Genomic DNA, 18326 nt, shown 5'->3' with positions numbered 1-18326 from the left:
AAGGGGTGGAGAGAAGAAAGCAACAGGGGAAGAGGAGAGTCAGGAGATAAACAGTGGAGGGACAAGAGAGGAAGTTAAAAGAAAATATATTGGTTGAGTTATTAGAATTTATGAAACAATGAATAACAATTAGCAAACTTAGACCTGCACTGGGGAGCTGACGTCATCATTAATTTATCATTAAAGGGGCATTCCAGAGTGTACATCTTAAAAACAGGAATAGCTATCGAAATAGTACGAGCACTGAAATGTTCCTGTTTTTATTGGACATAATATTATGACATATCAAGACTTGTCCTTTAACAAATTAAAAAATTGTTTTGTCATCGTTAACGAAAGGCAATCCATATTTGTACATACTTTCTTACAATACAAAAGTTATGATATTGGCCGGATTTCGTAATTGTATTATACTATAATGTACGAACATTAAAATGGCAAGCCGTGAACCAGGCAGTGGCGGAGCTAGGGGTATTGGTCAGGGTGGACGAGAATGGTCTGTAGGGGCGCTTCCGACACTACCTAAGCGGAGCGCCACCACAGGTTGGCGCGGAGCGCATAAAATTTTTTTTCAGTATAAAGATACTCCCTAGATCGCCGAAAATGACCCTTCCCGGGCCTTGCTAATTTGCAGATAAACGAAGAATTAATAGGTGTCCATCGCCAAATTACACCAAAAAAATGTGACAAATGTCAATAGGTAGATGAGAGCGAATAAAAAAGTCAATAATCATGAATAAGTAAAAAGTAGTAAACGCTGAAAAGGGCGCCAGCAGTCCTTTGAGTCCGTCAGGGGGGGGGGGCATCCGCCCCCTGACTGCATGGACGCTCCGTCACTGGAACCAGGTACCCCAATCAATTGGAGTTACTGGGCATTACGATTGGCGGAAACACGGCCACGTGTTAAATCATTGCTGTCCAAATATTGGAGACCGGGTTGGAGATAAGTTCAGTATCGATATTTTTCGCATGACATGTAGTTATGGAGGGGTACACCCCTCAGTCCGACAAGTTTTCAGTCCGACAAGTTTTCAGTCCGAAAATAAAATACACGTTTTCAGTTCGAAAATGAAATACACGTTTTTAGTCCGAAAATGAGATACACGTTTTCAGTTGGGGAATGAAAGCATGCAGTTTTAATGCCATAATATCACCAATAAACGGTGACAGCCCGAACTGATAGTAAAGAAATCGATTGAATCTTTCGTATTAAGTCTCACATCACCGGCCTCAACAAAGATTTGGGACCCATTAACAACTATCAGTTCTACAAACATATGTAATCCGTTCTTTGCTCCTTAATCCGCTTCCTGTATTGTCATGGTTTATTTGGTTCTAATTCCATCAATGCAATTTACACTTAAACCTAGCGTCAGGGGGACCGAAAATTCCAATATTTTCTAAAACTTTATTCCTTATTTGTCAATTATGAGTCAGTGTCAGTGGAGAAGAGTGTCGGCATGGTTGTGAAGTCAAAGCGTGTGTTTTATTTTCGGACTGAAAACGTGTCGGACTGACAACGTGTACCCGTTATGGAACGGTTTTTAACTATAGAGAGGTTCTTGTTTGAACTGCGACACGGAAAGAAAATATCACATATACCTTACAGCCATATCGACAGACAAACTTGCAGTGGCACTTTGGTTATTATGTGGATAATTCAAGTTGAAGTTAACAATGGGGTCAAAGCGACGCAGCTATTTCCTCAAAAATTCCTTCATTACGGTATTATCTGTGAAACGGTTGAAAGAGTATTCAATATATGCCCAACTGAACCACACATTGTATTTTTCTAATACAAGTAAATCCGTATATAGGCCTGCCTATATGGGTGTATGTATATGTGTGTATATAATGTGTATATAGCTATACATGATGTTCGCATGTCTATATGTATATACCAATATGTATAGGGAGATTTCATAAAACCAACATATAGAGAGAGGTGTATTTTCATTCTCTTCAAAGAACCTATATATAGGCCGAACAGCTCGTCAGATCGGTGCTAGGTGTTCGTATTAAAGTGTTATTTTGGAGCAATTAGTGTAAGTGTAAACCGTAGCCCTGCTCAAGTGTGATAATAACACAATACTGTTCAAATTCAGTGTACATCCCTAGCACTTTAAGTGTTTCACTTGCCCCTTTGTCAAGGGTCGCATAGGAACAGTTCTTGCAGCAGCTATTTGCGATCTGTCGAAAATTTTTGCACCCTTATCTATAGGATTCGTTTCTCTTCGCAAGAAATTCACTATGCATACGCGTCTTGAAAAACATATTAATACACGCAGCCAGTTGGGACAATTCGCTAACGCTATAGTACCACTCTATACTGTCCACCCGTAGCATGCTTCAAAGCACTCGTATTGACAGTACGAACAGTTCCTAAACAAATTTGTTATAAACATGATATCAATACTGCTCATAGGCCTATTATCAGTGCGAGTGCTATCAAGCGGGCAACATAAGAGTACAGTACATAAACAAATGGTCCTATTTGGGTGCAATACATGTACAATGACAATAATTGTGTATTGCACAAAACCGCTCCTATTTATATGAAAAATTATATTCGAGGACTGACAGTACGTAACATCTTTACATTTTTGGCTTCCGTCAGGAGCTCCATATCCAATACGAGAAGGTCCTTGCCTCGCCGACGGCCACGTCAGCAGAACGATAATGAAGAAGGAGAAGACACAGCTTTTAGGTTACTACATGAAGCCGACCATGTGAGTACATGAATAGTATACATATCACAACACATTTTATACTGTCACCCTCAAATCACTTTTCCACAAAAACATTTCTTCCCTCTTTTTTATTATAACACGTTTCAATGTCTGCGCCGAATAATATGCAGCTTTTGAGAATTTTCGATTATGACGGACAATATCATATACTATATTAATCTTTAAAGATCTGCTTTATTGGCTGCAACCAGGGAGCTGCTACTCTAACTGCTCCCTGCTCCAACTATAGCCCGCTATAGCTAGGAAATTTTTGTGATTACGTAATCAACCTGCCACCTTCGTAAATCCACGTCAGGCCCTAAGATTAGCCTGCATAGCTTCTTCACACCATTAGGCCCTTTGTGTAAACACTGTGTGGAAATATGTCCATATCTACAGTGTAGTGAATAATACAACGTTCACACAAAGACCCTCATAAAAGAAAAAATATGTGGCAGGCGTTGCAGACTAATTGGTAAAGAGAGGTCATTTTACGACCAAGGCAGGGCGATTACGTAATCTCAAGAAACTTTATTATGATGGCGTGCTATAGTTGGGGGCGAAATGTGTAAAAAAACAACAACTATACTGGCACAAACTCGAAGAAGTGGACCTTTTAACCGCACGATATGTAAGAAAAGACCAAAACAGATCGGGGGGATTCCACGAGACCGAAGTTCTGCGAGACCGAATTTCCGCGAACACATGGTTCGCGAGACCGATGGTCTATGCATGGTCCATCGATAGGCGTAACTAGACTTTTTCATTAGAGGGGCTTTAGAGCGGGTCAAAGAGATTAACAAGGAGGCAATATTGTTTAAAATAGGGTATCGCTATATCTAATTATTAAGTCATATTGTTTTCTCATATTTCATTTGGGGCAGCAGGGTCGGAGGGGGAGGAGCGAGACTTTTGAGAGCGGTGGCTTTCGCCCATTGCAACCCCTTCTGGTTACGCCACTGGTGGAGGCGTAGTATCAATGTAAGCCGCCCAAGCCCCCTTGCGTATAAGTCACTGGTATCCACTATGAAAAGAAATGGCTGTAAATTCTTTTTAATTACGCGCTTTATCAACGTAATATTACCGGTAGTAATATTTGTCTTACCACTATTATAGGCCTTGTAATTGTTTCGGTCTCGCGGACCTCGAAGACCTTCGGTTTCGCGGACCTTTTTTAATTTCGGTCTCGCGGACCTTCGGTCTCGTGGGCTGTTAGTACTTATGCGAGTATAAGTATTTGTACTTCGGCAACTACAAGTACTTATGCGAGTACAAATATTTGTACTTCGGTGAATACATGTACTTAGGCGAGTACAATTACATGTACCTAGGCGATTTCATGATCTTATGTGAGTACAATTACATGTACCTAAGCGAGTACAAGTACTTAGGCGAGTACAATTACATGCAAGGACTCACTGAAAGTCTATTACTTACCATATCAAATTCCTGTCTTTCCTTGTTTCTTTCTTATACCGTTAAGTTTATCCTAATATTACCATATAACATACGAAAGTATATACTACGTTCAATTTATATCAATTTATTTCCCTTTTCTTTTTTCTTTTTTCTTTTTTTTTTTCTTTTTTTTTGTCACAAGGTACAACGATGGATCGAGGGTGAAGGGGAGAGGACCATCCAACATATAGCGAGGACTGACGTAGAATCACTCAGTGAAACACTCAACATTCAAAGGAAGTTTGAAAGATTCCATTTTAACTCGATGGTAAATCATAAACATTTTGTTACAAACTTTAATAGAGTTCTCTATAGGTGGTATTGTTTGATTTCGAGGACATTCGTAATCTTTGACGTCTTTATGGTCAACCGGTCAACCGGTGCTGTGGCCGAGTGGATAAAGGCGGTGGCATTTGAAGCAATGAGGCTTAGCAATCGGGTGGTTCGGGGTTCGATTCCCGGCCGGGTCATAGTAAGGTGGGTTTTTCATCCAAGCGCAATCTACGGTTTTCCCGTCTGAAATGACTTTCTAAATTGAAAAGATTCCAAATTTGAGTTAAAATGTTGAATTGGAAGCCACCCGACGTGTAAGTTGTAATCCATAAGCCCTTGCGGGTTTCTCCCACATTTGTGGTCGCTTAAGCGTCGTAAAATAACTGCTGATTACTATTATTATTATGTCATGTGTGCGTGTGTGTGTGTGTTTATGTATGTTTGTGACGATGCTTGTATATTTGAAGGTTTACTGCTGAATTCGTTTAATGATCAATCACGGTAGAAAACTATTAATATCCAGTTCATGATCACGGTCAAAATTAAAAGCCACAGTCTGACTTAAATTTTATCCCAATCTGGTGACAGAATACAACGATCGACCGGTATTGGAAACATGAGTTAGCTCAAGGTAAATAATATTATTGGAAACACATATTTTATTTCACTTTATAATTGTGATTTTGTTTTTCACCTAGAAATACATTGATCAAGGAACAGAAGTCACAGAGGAATTAAGAAAGTATATTGAGGAAAATGGCGACTCCCAGGGACTCGGAAATAAAGCTGAGGTATTGAATATGCAGTTAACAGAGTTCAAAAGCAGACTAGAGGAACGAAGGCAGGGAATTGACGGCTGTATTCATATATTTTCAGAATTAAATAAGGTAACGTTTATTACAAATATGTTTGGTTTCTCGTTAGGGTTAACGAAATATTTCATATCATTATTTTAAGTGATATATATATATATTAAAATTTCTTTTTCTTTATCAAAAGTAGACAAATGAAGTCAAAGTTAAGAGCATAACATTATATAGTGTTACTTTATGAGGTTTATAGGTGATAATGTGAACAACATTCTCAGGGTTAATTTTACAACATGTTATAATCGTGAAATGAAAACAAATTTTGAAAACAAAATATTTGTTAAAATGATCATTCGTTCGTTCTTTCTTTCTTTCGGAACCTTGTACAGGCATACGAGTGGGCCTTGTCAGGTATGAAATTGGCAGCTAGCTTTGCTCAAGACAATAGTTTATCGCTGGATACTTTTAAAAATCACAAAACTCGTCTGGAAGAGATTCTGAAAGATTATCCTCCATTCGATGACGGGTTGACTGCAACGTTAACCAACTATGCACGTGACTTGCAACAAACTGAATTTTTCCACCAATACGAACTGGTCGAGGAAAAATGTAAAGAAACACATCTTATGATATCACAACAACTCGACGCCATTAATAAGTCGCTTTCAATGCACGAACCGAAGAAAACTGAGAAACCTTTGGAAGATGAAACAGATCCAACGCTAGAAACTAGATCAGAAAACAATGCGAGCTCGACGGTTCAAGATGAAGCGCGCTCGACGGTTCAAGATGAGACTATACTAAACAACGAGGCAAGGACGGAAGGAAAGACATTTACTAAAGGTAAAGAAGTACGTGATAGAAGAGAAATCACTCCGAAAACCCGAATCGACGTTAATATGCGTTATCCGGATTCCCTTCATAGTAATTTTTCAATCGATTCTGGAATATCTTTGACAGAAAGAAACCAAACAAGATTGGTAGGCGACGCCAGCGAGACGGCTTCTATAGTTCCGCCATCTTGCGATTCCAACGAAGGGTCTGTAAAGCAAGAATCAACAGAGCTAGCAGGGGAGGACCAGGGGAGCAAGGTAGAGGAGTCAACCGCGGATAGCCACGAGAAGGACACGGCCGGCTCACAAGTTGAGTCCGACTCTGATCAGATTGAAGCCAACCTATGGCTTGATGCGATGACGAAAGCAGTTCAAGAAGTTGAGGCAGCACATAACCATGAGGTAAGTTTATATATTTGTTTTGTTAATTGTTCTGTTCTTTGCCAGTGTATACGTTTTCTGGTTTGTGTGTGTAGTCATATCTCTTGAGATATATTGTATTGTGTATAGGGGAAACCGATTTTAATAAGTACTGTACTTCTATTTTCTCCATTTTCTAGGCAATGTCAACATGTAAATATCACTTATAAATATACACACTATATAGTCTCTGTTCTATTATAAATTCTGTATAAGCTTTTACTTGCCGGAAATAAATCAATCAATCAATCAATCAATGAATATTATAATATCATGAACAAAGAATGACACAATGTTGCCTATTTCTCACCCCGCCCCCTCCTCTTGTTTTCTCCTCTCGCCGACACTGCAGCAACACCCAGTTGTCTCTACCAACGAGGCAGTAAATATGTAAATGAGAACACCTTTCAACGTACATATTAAATCGAGGCAAACAATCGGGTTCTACCCCCTTCGTTACGAGTCGTCCTCTAAAGTCCTATGTAACTTACAATGTTGGATATATAGACCCGTATAGCTATAAAGGCTGTTCTCGGAATCACTGACATCCACGAGACGAACGAACTATTGTGTTAAACAGAACAATCTATCCCTAATTGGTCTATAATTTCATTTCAAAGTTTATGTTTTACATTCCCCCTACCTCCGCCCCTAATATTAATCATCACGACTAGTTTATCTTTTCTATTTTAAGGATCCACCAAAATCACCGATAGGTCCACCCGACATCAACCGCCATATCCAAGATTTATCTCGGGAGTCACTGCCAAGCTCTCCTGAAGGTGATACCTTGAAACACGAGAAGAAGATGTTACTACTGATGGAGGAAATGCAACGAACGGAGCAAGACTATGTGTCTGCACTCGCATACACTCTTGATGTAAGCAATGACAGATATGACATGGGTGGAAGGGAATATGGTGGTAATAAGGCAAAGTCGTGCCCCCTTGATTCCATACAAAGCATCATCGTAGGCTGTATACGGTTTCCACTTATGCATGTATAGTGTAAATCGTTAGTGTAAAGAAAGTTATCTCGTGTGACTATTATCAGAGGGGCAACCAGGTCTATTTCTGCGGTAAGGGGCTTTACCCCCCCCCCCACCCACTCCAGAGGAGGCTCATCCCCCACCCCTTCCCCGCCGGGAGACAGAATATTACAAAAAATATCAAATAAAAATATCAAAGGAGAGGGGGCACCCCTTACCCTTAAGACCCACTTCCCCTTTGACGACAGGATCCAAAACACGGCTGCTCGAATCGTCGTTAGGGCGAACAGGTTTACCCACATCACTCCTATACTGGAAGAACTACACTGGTTACCAATGAGACTCCGTATTGACTATAAAATCCTCATTCTAGTTTTTCGTGCCATTAAAACTGGTACCCCAACCTACCTTAATGTTCTCTTACATCAGCAAGCTAAATGTAGACCGATACGTTCGCATTATCAATTTCAACTTCAGGTTCCAATGTCACGTACAATATCTTTCGGTGACCTTAAAGTTAAATTTCGAGACATTTACATTATGCTGGTTCAATCAACCAATATCGGAAATAAACCTCATTTCTCATTGCATATATATATACAGACAGATGAGGGTTTATTTCGACTATAAATATATATTATAATATCTCAATAACTCTAAAAGACAAAGAGGATTGTTTTGAACAGTAAAAAGATATTTCCGCAGTCTATTTTCTTCTACCCAGCCTGTTTTTTGTTTCTTAATATATATATTTATTGTTTTAGAATTATGTACCGGAGATGGACCGAGAGGATATTCCACATGGGCTAAGAGGATTAAGGAGCGTCGTCTTTGGTAACATGGAGAAGATTTATCAATTCCATGTCCATCAATTTTTACCAAATCTTGAAAAATACTCGGAAAATCCATCGAAAGTGGGAGGATGTTTCTTAAAATATGTAAGCAAAGAATTGATCTAAGTTATGCAATACATTACGTTATCATTTGCTTGAGAAAGGGAGAGGGGAGGTGGAGGGGAGGGGAAGATGGAGAGGGGGAGGGGAGGGCGGATGGGGAGATGGATTGACCAATATCTGCCCATTGAACTTGAACGCCAATATAGCCAATATAATCAACTCTTTCCCAGGCCTTCGATGAATAAAAAGTATCAAGCAGGAGTGTAGAGTGAGGGGTAATTTAGTGGGGGGGGAGGGGCAATAATCTGTATGAACTTATATATATATATATATATATATATATATATATATATATATATATATATATATATATATATATATATATATATATATATATATACAATATGTATTAATAAATTACACGACAGACGTAATGTACCGGTAACAAATGTAAACCAGCATTTACCCTTGTTTTTTTTTTCTCTGCAGAGAAAGGAGTTTAGTTTGTACTCTCTTTACAGCAAAAACAAACCAAAGTCTGATGCTCTACTTTCTGAATTCGGATTTTTCTTCCAAGTAAGTATTTGCGGTTATAATGCAATATAATAAAAGATTATATATATATATATATATATAATGTATAAGCTATAAGTGTTAATACATATTGTAGTTCGTATACATACGTTACAGTGGCGGATCTAGGATTTCTCAATTGAGAAGGGTGTTGAATGTAGCAGGCTGTGACACATTGTTTGAGAGAGAGGGGAGAGAGAGAGGGGGGGAGGGAGGGGTGGCTAAACCTTTAATATCCTCCTGCAACAGTGACTTGCCACTGTGTGGACTCCGCGGTAGGTTTACTGTTAGATGTTTCTTGATCGCAATGTTCAAATTGATACTTCCAATGTAGGCAAGAGGCCGCCTAGAAGATTTTATTGCAATAGGAACCGCATGTATAGTTTTGCCAATTCATTGTAGAGTGTTTGTTGTTTATTTGTTTGATCTGAAACTATTCAATTTCCCTTATTGTCACTGTTTATAACAAACTGAGGACCTTTCCTTCGCGTGGTACGAGACTTTAAGCCAGTACTGAGCTAGAAACAGGTTTGAAGATGACAAAATAGCTTTTATTTTTCAGAACATGGATTAAACGTTTTGCATGTTATTTAGTTGATGTTTTGCATTTTCTTTTCTTTTCATGTTTCTATAGGGTAAAAGGGAAACCTTGGATGATAGGCTGGATCTAGCCAGCTATCTACTCAAGCCAGTCCAGAGATTAGGAAAGTATGCCTTGCTACTTCAAGATCTGATTATGAGCTGTGACCAAGAAGAACCCGAACATGTCACTTTAACGGTAACAATTATTTACCAAAACATACTCAAATATATCGTAGAAGTTGTAGGCTCACATGTTTATAACCAACAGGGTTTGGGGTCAAGAGGGGGTGGGGGAGGGGGCGGCAGATTCTTACGATGACTTCAACGACTCATTATGCATTCAATATCGATGGTCTGAACAACACTTGTGAAATATATGCAAAAACAAATACAAATGGTCTCAAAAGGGAACCAGTAAATTCTTTGTGAAATATGCAATTGGCCATTATAACCAAAACGGCTTTTGGTGTCACTTATGCAAATCCCCATTTGAGACAAATTGTCATTATATTTTTAATTTCTTTATATCTCCTTCAATCGTTAACAGGATGCTGTTGAAATGATTCATTTCCAAATGCGACACGGGAATGACCTACTGGCCATGGACCACGTGAGAGACGTAGATGTAAGTATAATTATCAACTGGGGTTATCTTTAAAGGGTGTGAAGACTCGCGCAAAAAGAAACGTCTAAATGCCGGTAATCTGACCTAGTTTCGAATGAGGTGTTACAGAAGTGTTAGACACCACCGTCGATCCCAGAAAATACACACACAGCTTGCTACCGTCTGTAATTAGACACTAGTGTATACAGTCAATACATGCAGCTACGGCCAATACCCACAACACAGTGAACATAGCAGCGATGGACATCTCAGGTCTAGATAAAAGATAACAAGGTATCAAGTTTCATTACTGTCTGCATTTTGTAGCGACAAGAAGAAAACTTCACTTGCAAAGCAACGGAAAGTTAACTTTTTCAGAGGGCTGCACGCAGTTTGGGCGAGTCTTCAATGCCTTTAAACACTTCATATGTCTTTATGTTTTTATTATCATCATATTAATATAATTGTCAATTTTGGTATGTATAATTTTCTCTTCTTTATTCTGCAGTTTAACATAAGAGAACAAGGTGATCTGATTAGACAGGTAAGACAGCACAAATTATATCAATTTAGTCTATTTCTTTATTTCATTTTTTTTCTTTTCGATGTCATTTTTGTCATGTCTTGATAATTTTCAATGGCATTTTTCGTCTATAATTCATATCGTAACCAGCAGCCAAAAGAAAAACCCTTGGTAAAATCATTAAGTCATAAGATGGAATATATATATCGTTACGTTTAAGGGTGATCAATATGGAGGGGGGGGGGGGATTCAGTCAGGGGCTTGGGGTCAAATTGAGAGCCCGAAAACAAAGATGGAAGCGGGGACCTGGAAAATATGAGTGCAAAACTGAAGCCGGTTGTCCTCGGGGCTCGAACTGGCTCTCCTCTCCTCTGAGCGTACCTGAGAGGAAGATATATTCTATATAAGATGAAACTATAATGCGTCTTATTAACTTTATAACTCCCTGTTTTTAGAAGTCTTAAGAAGTTTGCCATCCATATCCATTAATGATCGACTGTTTCCCAGCCTTGCCCTACCCCTATACCTCCATTCGTGAAATATCGCACTCCACACAGTGGCGGAGCGTCCATACAGTCAGGGGGCGGATGCCTCCCCCCCCCCCCCCCGACGGACTCAAATGGACTGCTGGCGCCCTTTTCAGTTTTTTACCACTTTATACTTATTCGCGATACTTTACTTTTTTATTGCGCTCTCATCTACCTGTTGACATTTGTCTCATATTTTTTGGCGATGACACCTATTTATTCTTCGTTTATCTGCAAATTAGCAAGGCCAGGAAAGGGTCATTTCCGGCGATCTAGGAAGTATCTTTACTCAAAAAATTTCCGTACGCTCCGCGTCAACCTGTGGTGGCGCTCAGCTTAGATAGTGTATAGAAAGCGCCCCTACGGACCATTCTCGCCCCCCCCCCCCTTGACCAATACCCCTAGCTCCGCCACTGACTCCACACTGAATGTATAGGCAACTTGTGCCTTAACGAAACACTATATACCTTTGAGATATTATCTGAATTGTTATTTTCTTCCCGACGGAATCAACATAGGAAGAGTTTTTGATATACAGAGGTCATCGTAAAGCTCTTCGGCACGTCTTCCTATTTGAAGAAATGATCGTGTTTACCAAACCGATAAAAGCATTTAGAGGCGTGGACGAATACAAATATAAATTCAGTATGAAGGTGAGTGCATAACCTATATATCTTTATAGAGGATCCCTCAGGCTGAGCTTATAACCCTATATATCTTAATAGAGAAAGATACCACCCACTGACTCGCTTATAGAGGCTAGCCATGAAAGCTTAATTCGTGCAAACATGCAGATCCTAAGAAATAAGTAAGAGATGAAAACTACTGTTTTTAAACTAATCATGTGAAAACTTGAACACTGAAATTGAGAATATGAAAAATTCTATGGAATAAAGCGTTTGAGGGGTTTCCGTGCTTCCTGCGTCCATTCTTATTGAATTTTCATATAAAGCAGGAAACTATCGTAAGCGCATTGTGCATTTTGATCTCCTCGCTATCAACACACGTTCACAACTCTTTTTTTGGGGGGTGGGGGAGGGGGATTTACAATTTTAAATGGCATGTTTACGATGTAGGACTGCATTAGGTCTTTACACACATGCATACATGAACGGGCGTGTATATCGTAACCTAGATCTGGTTCTAAAAACAGTTCCATAAGGTAATTTAAAAACAGAGGTTTCACTTCACGGTTTCAAGTGACATCGACCTATAAGTTTTGCAATCTTAAAAGTAGTCGAATGCATCTTTAACTTTATTTCAAGTAGGAAAATGACAAAAATTGTTCCTATAGATCAACTAATAGTTTCGTATTATTTACAAATACTCAACTTGAAATCTCTTCAATATGTTATGAAATTCGCGGAATCCCTTTACTTGTACTATACAGTATGTTTTCTGTTTGTTTTTGGTTTTTTTGCTATTTTTGACGGGCTGTGTATGCTACGTAGCGTCTCTCTTTAGTCAAACTCCAGTTACTGTTCTCATCATTCAAGTATAAAAACAACTCATCAGGTAAAACATGAAAAACTGAAAGGAGTTTTGCACGATAAACGCGAAGTTCGAACTATAATGCCCATCCAATCTTCTCTTTCTATCTTTGATACACAACCATCTATAGGTCTACCTAACTTGAATGGCTCTCATTTTATAGTCTAAGCAACACATCCCTAAACAACGTCAGTTATCCCGTCATAGTTTGCAAACTTTCCGTCAGGCACCGTCCGTGCCAGAAATACCAGTACCTCGTATAGGCCTTTGTCAGTTTTGTATGAGTTCAAAATTGGTATGACCAACACATAGCCTATTCGCAATCCCAACTTGGTGACTGTTAAACGCACAACCCTAACCAAACCAAAACCATGTCCAAGTATTATGACTCAATATTTGATTTGGGTAGAAAACCCCTTGTTACTAAATTTGTTTATTCTTTGGAAACTTGTATATAGGCTCATAACAGCAAATTTCGTTTACGCTAGAAAATGCATGAATGCGTATAGAAATTTTAGCCTATATATTACAGGGGCATATTTGTTTGAGACAAAGCTTCATAACAGGTTTTATACGACGGATTGTGTTTGTCCTCAAGTGAGCATTGTGGTCATAGCTATAGCACATAATAAAATCAATAGCAGTGTGGTTTATTTTAATCACAGACTATTGGAGGTCCTATACGGTAGGGTAGATACATTGTTTGTGTATTTTCATAACTTGAATTTCATTTTAGTCACGCGCATAATACACTCCCCCTTTTTCATCATAGTGCAGTGTATCACAAATGTTTACAATTTCGGGTTATATTTCGACTAGTAAACATGACCATACTATATGGGTTCTGCAGCAATGGTACGATAATTGCACGGCAACAAATAATACTTGATATACGTGAGTTGCATTATCTCTTGCGAGACGGTGGTGTATATGTTAATTAACGATGACGTCATAAATGCTTAGACTCCGCTTACCGGAGATACCGTAGTACCAGTTATTTTTAATTCAGCCTCTTCTGAATGTTGATTAATATATATATATATATATATATATATATATATATATATATATATATATATATATATATGTATACCCCCACCATTTATTCAAATTACATTGGTCATGTTGTGCGTTAAAATATATACCTGCAATCACCTCTCCACCCACCCCACCCCCCTCCCCCCCCCCAAAAAAAAAATAATAACCAGTCATATCCAGGGCGTTACTCGTTGCAAATTTAGTTACATTTAAAAAGCGATCCAAGGATCAAGTTTCAGTGAGGTATACTAGTTAGTAAGTGAGATACGCGGAATTGCACAGTATTAAAGAACGTCATTACTTTTGGCTTACCGTGTTGTCTATATGGACGGAAAATTCCTCTTGTGAATTTAGTCTTTGTGTTACCAAATAAATATCTTTTTGGTTTTCTTTCTTTAAACTTAGGTTTGTAAACTTGTATAAAACATAAAATTCTAAATAATATTTGAAATTTAGTCATCTGCGTAGATATAAACATCATCATATTGATCACTCTTATAATAATAATAATATATTAACATATTGATAATGTCATTTTAGAACTCTTCTCTATTTTTGTAAGAATTAAAGAGCCTGATGTGAGTTTTGTTTGCTTTTTTCAGATGTCAGATATTGGTCTAACTGAAAACATTGGACAGAGTGGACTTAAATTCCAGGTTTGGTATAGACGAATAAGAACAGGGATTGAGTACACATTGCAGGCCACGACGGTACAAGTCAAGAAACAATGGACAACATCTATTAGTCGAATTCTGTGGAATCAAGCTACGAGGAGTAAAGGTTTGTAGATATATATATATATATATATATATATATATATATATATATATATATATTTATATATATATATATATATATATATATAACATAGAACAAAATTGTTAGATGTTAGATCACAATTTTCATCGTGATTTGAATGCACAACTGCGGTTAACCAGTATACCTGTAGCTGAAATTGAATCTAGCGAGATCTACACAATATTTGTCGTCTAAATTATTTCAAGTTGATCAATTTAACGACTATATGAATTCAAATAAATCTTCATTTATACAATTTCATAAAGTCAGAGAGAACAACAACATATTGAAATATTTTTGGATTATTTATTTGTTATTTATTCTGCCTCTCTCTCTCTCTTTTTATTTGTAATTTAATTTTTATTTTTATTATTATTATTTCTTCTTTTTTTCTTTGCTCAGAGTACCAAGAAGCTGAATTGCGTTCGATGGGTCTGGAGAGTAAACCGAACTTGGATCTTAAACCAAGTAAAGACATGATCGAGAATCGATCAGTCAATTTTAGGCTATCCAAGAGTAAGTTGGAAAGGCATCTTCCAATCATCCTCCGACAATTGAAAAGTATTGAATTTGTGGTGGTGGTGGTGGGGGGGGGGTGGAAAGGGCGGGGCGGGGTAGTAAAAACTTCGAGGGAAGTGGGAACATGTGACTTAGGAAACTAATAAGATAACCTCAAGTTACCGAACTATTTGAGTGTAGAAGAGACAGAGAATGATGAACCAATTAAAGGAAGTTGAATGAGAAGTTTGCATGTGTAGATCAAACTGAAAACTGTAGTCATCTCGTCAAAAATGATTATGTGACTGTGTGTGTGTGTAGGGGGTGGGGGGGGGGGTTGTTAATTTTCTCTTCTACTCGAATTGTGCAGTATATAAAAGGAGCCAATTGCTTGAATTAAATATCATATTGCTTCAACGCAGTGGCATGCTTAAGACTGAAAACCCATGTGGTATGTCATACCATACTTGATATGTCATACCATACTTGGTATGTCAAACCATACTTGATATGTCATACCATGCCTGGTATGTCATACAATGTTGGTGTTCATCACTGATCATGGTGATCACCACTCTCCTTCACTGGCTTAACGTAGCTTACTTTTATACCTCAGCAGGTTCTAGAAAACGACGTTCAATTCCATCTGGACGGCTCTCGGAACCGTCCCCGGCCACCTCCCGCAGTAGTGGCTCATCTTGGCTCGGATCACCACCGCCCTCTATCACCGATATCATCGAAGAGTCTCCACTACGAGACTTTCAATCATCGGAGGATCGTACAATCAGCGAATTGGATGTGACGTCACTTCCAGATCTTACCAAGAATCGCCATGGCGGTTCGACAGACTCCTTAGGAACTGTTGACACTCTAAACTCCCGCGCAACCGATGTACAAACCGTCTCCTAAGTGTGGGCGCACTTTATAAACAAACTGTATTCAATGTGAGGTGTTGCGGCAATGACCTCAGAATTTGGTTGTGCCGGTAAAGACATCGGTGCGATTCCATTGTACGGTTTCGTAAGTTGCATGTAACGTTTGACCACAGACAATAATACATGATCATCAGCCGTTTGTATAATCATTCCTGGTGATAATTTCAAATTCAGGTGCAATTTCTTAGGAGACGGCTGTCAACTTAATTCACTTTATTACACATATACTCGTGTCGAGTACAAAGGACATCTAGAACAGTCGGTTTCCTTAATAAAAATGTTACGTTGTTTCAAAGGCAATAGAGGAAGGTGTTGTACACGAACTTTGCAATATATTCACACTCACCGAAGGCGTCCATTTATGCGTTTTGTACTGCCATATTATTTATACTATATTTCCGCAATTGCTTGGAGTACGGGTACAAATTCATGAGGTCGACTATGCAGGCAACTAGGAGAACGAGAATAAATAGGAGAACGAATATGGACTCAAGTACTCAAATCTGCTCTAGATTAAACTCAAATTAATTTAATTTAATTTAAGAACCCAAACTCTGATGAATAATGCTTTTTTTCACATATACGTCAATCAAAATTCATTGGTTATACCACACTGCAAATGGAAGATCGTAACAACATCGTAAAAGTTATTCCAATTTTTTTTTTAAATATATATATTTTTTAAGAGAAACATATAATAAGAAACTCCACGCGTTTGTTGAACAATTATCACTTTTAACAGGAGAAAACATTCCAGTGTATTAATTCATTGGTTATAGAAAATAGGGAGCGGGCGGGGGGGGGGGGCGGGGGTGGATATCGCCACGCATAAACTGACCCGAAGAATTGAAGTCGATATAAAAAAGGGTGACCACATTCTCGTTTTTGCTATATTGCTAATAAGCAAGCAACGAATACAGGTCGTCTGCATAAATATTGTATGAATGTGATTAATAAATGTTTTGATGGTAGGTTTCTCCAATCAATATAATTATTCCACCGCTTTTGAAACATGCATGCATCATATTTATTCATAATTAGGCCTATGTTTTAATTTCTGGCTTTAATTTTTTGGGAATTTCGGGATTATCCGAGTTTAAACAGGTTATATAGTTTACAGCTAAGCGAAGAAGATATGAGTATTTTAAGTTTATTGTATTGATTATGTTTCTGGCAAATAAGTTAAATTTATTGCCAAAAATTGCTGAATATATCAGCAATTAATAAAATATCAGCAATTAATATATATATATATATATATATATATATATATTAGGGTGTCCGCGTACAGAGCGGGAGGCCCGTGGTTCGAATCCCGGTGGAGGCTGAAAGTTTTTTCACTGTTCTTGATTTTCCAACTCATTACGATTTTCATTTATATATATATATATATATATATATATATATATATATATATATATATATATATATATATAATCACAAAAAAAAAACTATTCGTAATAATTTTCCAGGATTCCCCGTTTCCGATCATTTCAATCTTCACATTCATTCTTTCAAAAATGCATTTTAGTTGTCTCGGACTTCAAATCCGCTACTGAACGTAAACGTAAATAAGTCGATTATTGGACCGGCTTTCGTATTAAGTCTGACATCACCGGACTCAACAAAGACTTGTGACCACTTAACAACTATCAGTTCTACAAACATATGTAATCCGTTCTTTGCTCCTTAATCTGCTTCCTGTATAGTCGTGGTTTATTTGTTCTAATTCTATCGATGCAACTTACACTTATCTAGCGTCATACTTTCATTGTGTTACATTTTGTACTTTTCATTCGACTGCCAAATACTGGTGACGAAGGTCCCAGGGGGACCGAAAATTCCAATATATTTTCTAAAACTTACTCCTTATTTGTCAATTATGAGTCATATCTTATTTTTCTGGTTTTCTTTAATAATATTTTCATTTAGAGTATACGTGGATTTTCTTTATAATATATAGCAAGTGGTATCGAACCCCGGTTCTTGTGTCAAATACCTAAGTCCGTACCACTCGACTACAGTGATACCACTTGCTACAAATTCATTTCTCATTACGGCTTGGCTTGCCTATATAAAAAGTGGTATTTCTGTGTAAATTGTCACATTCAAAGCACCAGAGGCAGTGGCGTAGCCAGGATTTTTCAGTGGGGGGGGCGCTGGGGGGGCTTGACCATTTCCTGGGAGGGCGTCTTTTTACTATCTAAGCGGAGCGCCACCATAAGTTGGCGCGCAGCGTACCGAAATTTTTAGCTAAAAAGGCCTCCTAGATCGTCGGAAATGACAGTTCCCAAGCCTTGCAAGCAGGGGCGTCAATCCGATTTGAAACGTAAGGGGAGGGGGGGGGGACG

General features: G+C 38.2%; 1 protein-coding gene across 3 annotated transcripts in view; it reads left to right on the top strand.

The window, feature by feature from the left end:
• The window catches only part of LOC139961147 (uncharacterized), a 19970-nt gene extending 2130 nt beyond the window's left edge, over positions 1–17840 (top strand). The window contains exons 2-16 of one of the 3 annotated variants that reach the window (XM_071960090.1): positions 2618–2729; positions 4330–4455; positions 5159–5347; positions 5659–6112; positions 6230–6504; positions 7217–7402; positions 8275–8448; positions 8896–8982; positions 9614–9757; positions 10109–10186; positions 10674–10709; positions 11734–11868; positions 14347–14524; positions 14945–15058; positions 15657–17840. In XM_071960090.1, the coding sequence (XP_071816191.1) occupies positions 2618–2729; positions 4330–4455; positions 5159–5347; positions 5659–6112; positions 6230–6504; positions 7217–7402; positions 8275–8448; positions 8896–8982; positions 9614–9757; positions 10109–10186; positions 10674–10709; positions 11734–11868; positions 14347–14524; positions 14945–15058; positions 15657–15949 (2581 nt within the window). In that variant the 3' untranslated portion in view covers positions 15950–17840. Of the gene's footprint in view, positions 1–2617; positions 2730–4329; positions 4456–5158; positions 5348–5658; positions 6505–7216; positions 7403–8274; positions 8449–8895; positions 8983–9613; positions 9758–10108; positions 10187–10673; positions 10710–11733; positions 11869–14346; positions 14525–14944; positions 15059–15656 lie in introns of all 3 variants that reach the window. The other 2 variants (XM_071960079.1, XM_071960070.1) reach the window with 2 other exon arrangements.
• Positions 17841–18326: the final 486 nt, after the last annotated feature.

The sequence above is a fragment of the Apostichopus japonicus genome, chromosome 3 (genome assembly GCF_037975245.1).
Source record: "Apostichopus japonicus isolate 1M-3 chromosome 3, ASM3797524v1, whole genome shotgun sequence".
Taxonomy (NCBI): domain Eukaryota; kingdom Metazoa; phylum Echinodermata; class Holothuroidea; order Aspidochirotida; family Stichopodidae; genus Apostichopus; species Apostichopus japonicus.
Note: the sequence above shows the minus strand (reverse complement) of the source record. Positions and strands in the feature narration are given on the sequence as shown.